This window comes from Triticum dicoccoides, chromosome 5B (assembly GCF_002162155.2).
Source record: "Triticum dicoccoides isolate Atlit2015 ecotype Zavitan chromosome 5B, WEW_v2.0, whole genome shotgun sequence".
NCBI lineage: Eukaryota > Viridiplantae > Streptophyta > Magnoliopsida > Poales > Poaceae > Triticum > Triticum dicoccoides.
The window spans coordinates 322,626,128-322,633,292 of NC_041389.1; the positions used below are offsets into that span (position 1 = coordinate 322,626,128).

General features: G+C 51.7%; 1 protein-coding gene across 1 annotated transcript; it reads left to right on the plus strand.

Moving 5' to 3' along the window:
• Nucleotides 1-317: 317 nt before the first annotated feature.
• On the plus strand, nucleotides 318-3,594 carry LOC119308683 (protein C2-DOMAIN ABA-RELATED 11-like). The gene is made up of 4 exons (XM_037584817.1): nucleotides 318-455; nucleotides 603-737; nucleotides 1,790-1,885; nucleotides 3,125-3,594. Exons 2-4 carry the CDS (start codon nucleotides 606-608, stop codon nucleotides 3,410-3,412), a joined length of 516 nt encoding a protein of 171 aa, XP_037440714.1. The 5' UTR covers nucleotides 318-455; nucleotides 603-605; the 3' UTR covers nucleotides 3,413-3,594.
• Nucleotides 3,595-7,165: the final 3,571 nt, after the last annotated feature.

Here is a 7,165-nt window from a genome sequence, read left to right on the forward strand (position 1 = left end):
AGTGGGCTATAGAGGCAGCCGAGCCGAGAGCGTGTGGACGCCATCCATTGCACCCGACTGACCGGGTCCGGGATTTGACCGCTGGCAGGAGCTGCTGGGCGTGGGCAACAAACACAAGGACCGGAGGAGGAGCGAGGCCGCCCACCACGCACGTCCGGTTCGGGTCCGTGATACGGACAGGAGACCGACCGAGTCTACTCATCATACCCCGTCCGTCCATTCCGCGCCGGACAACTCCGCTCGCTCGCTCGCGGGCTCCACTGCCAGCTCTGCCTTAAATCCCCTTCCCGTCTTCTCCCACAGGAACGAGCAAGCAAACAAACAAACGCATCACCCACCCCCCGCCCCCTCACCACTCCACCAGCAAGCACAAGCACAAGCAGGGCACCACCGCAGGCACAAGAGAGGAGAGGGAGCAAGAGCTCATACATACTCTTCAACCAAGGCAAGGCAAGGTAGGTTTCACTCTTCCTCTCTCTCTCTCTCTCTCTCTCTCTCTCTCTCTCTCCCTCTCTCTCTCTCTGCGTAAACGGAAACAATCGGTCGATTCTTCCCCGGTTCTTGTGATTATTGTGAAGCCAACTGGTTTGATTTCCGTTCAGAGGATGAACGAGGAGGCGGAGGGGAGGGGGGCGAGGCCCGGCGTGCTTAAGGTGGTGGTGGCGCAGGGGACCAACCTCGCCATCAGGGACTTCACCTCCAGCGACCCCTACGTCGTCGTCCGCCTCGCAGACAAGGTCAGTAGCAGCAGCTAACTCTGTTGCTTGATTTGAGCGCCTGCTCAACAATACACGGACTCAACCAGTGCCTTCTGTTTGCTTGATTCATTCACCTCTGATCTCAGACAGATAGCTAGTCCAAGCACGTGCTTTCTTTTGGGTCCAACGTTGAAGTTGAACATTGTTTTGGTTGGCCTGTCGCCTGTCGGCATGTCTTACTTAATTCTTCACCCTTATGTTAACAGACCATTCTTGCACATATATAACCTCACTGTCTATACAAGTAAAAGCAAAGAATCTTGTGAAGAGAGTGGCAAGTGTGTTTATCAACCTTAAATAAATCCAACTGCCCGTCTAAAGCGAAACATTTTGTCAAAAGTTTTATTCTTAATAATGCGGTTTACGACTCAAATCCCCTTCTTTTTTACCAGCCAATTCAACTTTCAGTTTTTCAGACATCGTACGGTGCCAAATCCACTCGCGCATTTGTTAATCATGTACTAATAACGACGACATTCACGCCACACGCTGTCTTCGTGGGTGGCACCTTTGAATTTGATTGAAGCGAATTTTCTTCATCCTTTATCAATGCCAATGCTCACTTGTTTATTCCCCTCATCTCCAAAGCGTTTTTGCTTCAACGTGGGTCTGTCTCTTTTCCTTTTTACCAAATTTATTATTCGTTTTGACCACATGTCCACATTTCAAATTTTCTAAGAAAAAGTATAGTTCAAAAGCAAGAGTGTGAGATTATGATGAGAAAACACTAAACTGCTGACACTGAATACTCAGTGATGTCAGCAAACAAGAAAAGTTCTCAACTTACATGAGGCTCATTGAATGGTTTTATACTTATCTATGTATACTGCTGCCTGTCATATATAAAAACTGAGAGCTCTCAGTCGCCACTCAATAGTGCTATATATGTTACAAGAATATCTCACTTTGACCTAGTAATTTGGTTTGGTACGTGTGAAATCTATCAAGCAAGTGTGCATTTCTTTATGGGTGGACAATGTCCTTTGTCGACCTCTAATACCGTTCGTTATTCGTTACTTTTTTACCCGCAGAGTGCAAAGACAAAAGTCATCAACAGTTGCCTCAATCCAGTTTGGAACGAAGAGATGGTCTTCTCTATCAGGGAACCTCTAGGGATCATCAAATTTGTAAGTTGCCAAGTTTCTTTAGCCCATCGGTTTCCTTTTCGAATAAAAGAACCTGACTAGTATGATTGTGTTTGACATGCCTTTGGCTTCCTTTTTTCAGAGCATCATATATATGTTTCTTTTCGAATATACATATGATGCTTATTCAGAGTATCATATATATGTTTCTTTTTTTCTATTAGCAAGTCTTTCTCGTTTATTGGCATCTTCATGAAGACAAAAAGTCTAGTATATATTGCTTGTATAAGACATACATGAAGTGTGAACAGACCAATGCTTACTAACAACTAAAGTCCACAAGCATATGCAGTCCCATAAATTAATCCCGTATGGCGTCAAAGAAAATTGGAGGTCCAGTCAAAGTATAGAGAGCATGTGGCCTTAATTTTTCTTGTGGCCTCTTCCCCTTATAAGCTGAGACTTTCCTTTGACCCTCGTTTGAGCGTGTGGCGTATTTTCTTTGCTGCTGAACATTTTTTTTCCAGTACAATTGATGGAACTACATGTATTTTGGTCAACTGTCACAAAGTTAAACTAGACAATCCTGTCCAGACCTCTCGCTTTAGGGTATTCCTCTCCCATTTTATGGATTCTAACCAACTAGGTGTCTGGAGCATTGCGAGACGGATTTCAAGTAGGCCTAGATGGTCAGCGTCTGGAGCTAGATAGGGTCACTGGAGTGGCTCGCTGCAAATCCCTTGGTAAATTAGTAATGATTACTATCAGTAATCAGTACTCCCTCCGTTCCAAAATAATTATTGTGGTTTTAATTCACACTACTGCAATGGAGGTGTGCGTGTCTTGACTTGCTTGTGCTGGGTATGCTAGAGATGTGTAGCATCATTGCGAGACATATCTTGAACCATTGAGCCCGATGTTTTACCAACCATTCCATTTTCGGTACAAGTTGCACAGCCGATGTTGATCGACAGTACGTTCAGCGTGAGTTTTCATCGGCATCTGCGATCCTGCATTGTTTTTCTGAGCAGATAGTTTTCCCCAAAACATCATTTTCGAGTCTCTGCATCATCAGGCACAAACAGCGACAGTGGCCTGACAAAGAAATGTCACCTACAGCAGCAGCGCAGCTACCGAAACTTTTCTTCAGACACTTCGTGCTAGCTTGTGAACCAAATACCACCAGAGTTAACATGACCTTAAGGCTGCTTTGAACTGACATTACAACTTTCTTGGCCTGGTCGACTGAACAACCGTGCGTGATTCCGTTGATATTGGCAGGAGGTGTTCGACCGGGACCGGTTCAAGTACGACGACAAGATGGGACACGCCTTCCTCGACCTGCAGCCGGTGGCCGCCGCGACGAAGCTGCGGCGCGCGCTCAAGCTCACCACGGGGGAGACCAGGCTCCGGAAGGTGGCGCCGACCGCCGACAACTGCCTGCTCTCCGACAGCTTCGTGACCTACGCCGACGGCGAGATCGTGCTCGACTCCCGGCTGCGGCTGCGCGACGTCGAGTCCGGGGAGCTCTTCGTGACCGTCAAGTGGATCGACGCCGGCGCCACGTGACGCAGCTGCTGCAGGTAGATGAGACGACGATGACGATGGTGTAGGACTGTAGGGAGCTGTTGCATGTCTGTGTGAGCGTGTGCTGCTGTTACTGTCTGTTATGTATCTGAAGTTTTCAGGCAGTTCTTAACGGAACAATTTTTTCTTAGATAAGGAGGATACGGGACCTCTTTTTTTTTTTCTAGAGATAAGGGCATAAGGCACCCACTAACCGGTAAGCGCTTACGAATGACCATCCACAACACCTTAATTTTAGGAGGCACACGAGCCTTCCAAACTCGTTTGAACCTGGAGAGCGATGCCTAGCATAGAGCGATTTGATTGAGAAATTCCCAGAGGCAGAGCTGTTGGCAATAAGCCATGGCGACCGCGTCGGGTGTGCATGTGTGTGTGCACGCATGGGACGCGTCGGGTGCGTGGCATGCGTGTGTGTGTCTGGCCATTGTCTGGCCATGGTCCGACTAGTTCACAGTCTGGGCATAGTCTGACCTGTGTCCGACTAGTGTACAGGACAGGTCTGGGTTGCGTGTGTGCGTGCGCAGGTAGAGCAAGGGTGCGGGCGCGTGCGTGTGCGTGTGAGGCACCAGACCAGGTCCAAGCCGTTGGCGAGCTGGACGGGGGTGACTGGCACTGATCTGTTGCGGCTCGGTGTGCGTGCGTAGGTAGAGCAAGGGTGCGGGCGCGTGTATGTGCGTGTGAGGGACCAGGTCCAAGCCGTTGGCAAGCTGGACGGGGGTGACTGGCAGTGATCTGTTGCGGGCTCGGCGCGATCCCCGCGCGTGCCTGCGCGTCGTGGGAACGACCAGAGCGGGCCGGATCAAGCGCTTGGACTGGGTGGGAGCATGGGTCGTGCCCACTACTGGCCCTGGTATAAGACCCTTGTGGAGCTCGTTGTAATGGGTGTATGTCGAGTCGTTGCTTATGATATTGCCTGTTGTGGCAGCGGCGTTCGTATGCCGGGTAAAACACCATTGCGTCTCCTGTGTCCTTCCTGTTCCTCCTTTCTTCTTCTTCCCCGTGTCGTTCGAGCGCATCAGAGAGAGAAGAAGAGTGCTACGGAGAGAGAGACAGAGCTAGGGCTAGTGTAGACATCAACAATTGGTATCAGAGCTTCGGTTGCGAGGTGAGCACCAGCTGGCATGTCACTCGTCCCGTATGGTGGCGCGATGTCGCTGCAGGTTCCACCATTGATGCCGGCAAACTACGTGTCCTGGGCCATCAAGGTTGAGGTGATCCTTAATGCTCAGGGACTGTGGTGTGCGGTGGCGCCGGCGGAGGGCGACGCGGTCGACGCTGGCAAGAGGAAGACGGCGCGGGTGGCGATGTTGGGCGCGCTGTTGGAGGACCTACTGATGCGACGAAGCCAACCACGAAGGAGTTTTGGGACTCCCTCAAGGTTCGCTTCATCGGCGCTGATCGAGTGCGGGCGGCGCGGCTCGCGACTCTCCGAGGTGAGTTCGACCGCCTGCGGATGGAGGACGACGACGACCTTGATGCGTACGCAAGTAAGGTGAACGACATGGCAGTGAGGTACGCGCAGCTCAGGTCCACACTGGACGAGGCCGCCATGGTGAAGAAGTTGCTCGACACCGTGCCGGATCGGCTATACGTCATGGTCGCCGGCATCGAGCAGTCCTGCAAAGTGGAGATGGCGTTCGAGGAAGCCGTCGGGCGTCTGAAGGCCTTCGAGGAGCGGACGAGGCGGCGCTTGCAGGTCGGCGGCAAGCGCGCGGGCGGACAGCTCATGATGACGGCTGCCCAGTGGGCGGCGCGGGTCGACAGCAGGGTGGGCGCGGCGTCGGCGACCACGACGACGGAGCAGCAAGCACGGCTTCAGGCGGCGGAGGGAAGCGGCGAGCGCAGGCAATTCCGGCGCGAGTGCCCGAAGCCGCGGAAGGCACAGGCAGCGGAGCAGGATCTTCTGGCTGATGCCAACGTCGAGTACGACGGGCTCCTCTGGGTCGTGGCTTAGGGGAAGTGGGTTGGCAATAAGCCATGGCGACCGCGTCGGGTGTGCGTGTGTGTGCGTGCATGGGATGCGTCGGGTGCGTGGCATGCGCGCGTGTGTGTCTGGCCATTGTCTGGTCATGGTCTGACTAGTTCATAGTCTGGGCATACTCTGACCTGTGTCCGACTAGTGTACAGTGCAGGCATGGGTTGCATGTGTGCTGCATAGGTAGAGCAAGGGTGCGGGCGCGCGCGTGTGTGCATGAGACACCAGACCAGGTCCAAGCCGTTGGCGAGCTGGACGGGGGTGGCTGGCACTGATCCGTTGCGAACTCGGCGCAATCCTCGCACGTGCGTGCGCGTCGTGGGAACGACCAGAGCGGGCCGGATCAAGCGCTTGGACTGGGTGGGAGCATGGGTCGTGCCCACTGTTGGCCCTAGTATAAGACCCCTGTGGAGCTCGTTGTAATGGGTGTGTGTCGAGTCTTTGCTCATGATATTGCCCGTTGTGGCAGCGGCGTTCGTGCGCCGGGTAAAACACCACTGCGTCTCATGTGTCCTTATTGTTCCTACTTTCTTCTTCTACTTCTTCTTTCTGTGTCGTTCAAGCGCATCAGAGAGAGAAGAAGAGTGCTACGGTGAGAGAGAGAGAGCTAGGGCTAGGGTAGACACCAACAAGAGCGAGGCCATAGTAAACATCCTTGTCTATAGAGAGAGAGAGAGAGAGAAAGAGAGAGAGAGTTGGGAAGATGGAAGCAAGGTCTAGCCGCCTAGATAACTTTGCCGTGAACTGCGAGCGGCGGAAACCAAGGTCGAAATTATTAAGGGGGAGCTCCCTAATGGAGATCTTCAGATCGGAGCAATAAGAAAACCGAGTGGGGAAGGAAAGGCTGAGGGAGCCCTGTCCGTGCCACCAATCTAAACAGAAACAAGTAGAAGCACCACCGCAAACAAAAAACTTCATGAGTCCTCGGGACTCATTCCTAACCTGAACAAGAGAATGCCAAAATCAGGACCCACCCTTAGGATTGGCAATGAAGGTCACCATTCGGGGAGTATTTAGTTTTGAGGAGGTCAAACCAAAGAGTTCCACATCATTTTCATTACAGATCTTCCACCACCACTTGATGATGAAGCATTTGTTCATAATGGAAGTGTTGGTGATGCCTAACCCCCCAAGGTTCTTTGGCCTACAACTTTTCTTCCATTGGACTAATCGGTATTTTTTTATTGTCATCGACTTTGTTCCAAAAGAAGGCACTACGATGCTTGTCGAAGCAGGAAGGACCAGCAAACACAACCGTAGGCCTTCTTGAAATCAAAGCTTAAGGACGACCGCCTCAGTTGCTCGTAGTTGCAAGTCATGAATGATCTCGTGAAGGGAGAGGATGCCATAAAGAATAAATCCTCCCTTAATGAAAGCAGACTGGGTGTTACAGATCACTTTATGAGCAACAGATTTAGGCATGAATTTGAAAAGGTCTGAATTGGCGAGTATTGTCTGCCCCTTTAACCTTGGGGATGAGGGTTAACCCCACATATTTAAGACGAGTAATGTCCCGTGGCATGAAGGATGGTTGAAGAAGTCATAGATGTACCCAGAGATAGCTGTTGGGCAGAGACTAACGCCCTGTTCAGCAGCTCTCCACTCCACAGCTTTGCGCCGGAGCGAAGAGGGTCGCAACCTATTTTCTCGGAGTGGCTGATGGGTCGCTCTGTCCGCTCCGCGAAGCTGGATGACTGCCAAACAAGCTCTAAATCTCCCCCAATAAGAAGGCAAGAGATGAGGCAATGAGTCCACATCTA

Coding starts and splice junctions, on each gene's coding strand:
- LOC119308683 (XM_037584817.1), top strand. CDS start 606: ATGAACGAGGAGGCGGAGGGGAGGGGGGCGAGGCCCGGCGTGCTTAAG. Junction 738..1,789: donor TCGTCCGCCTCGCAGACAAG/GTCAGTAGCAGC, acceptor TTTTACCCGCAG/AGTGCAAAGACAAAAGTCAT. Junction 1,886..3,124: donor CTCTAGGGATCATCAAATTT/GTAAGTTGCCAA, acceptor TGATATTGGCAG/GAGGTGTTCGACCGGGACCG.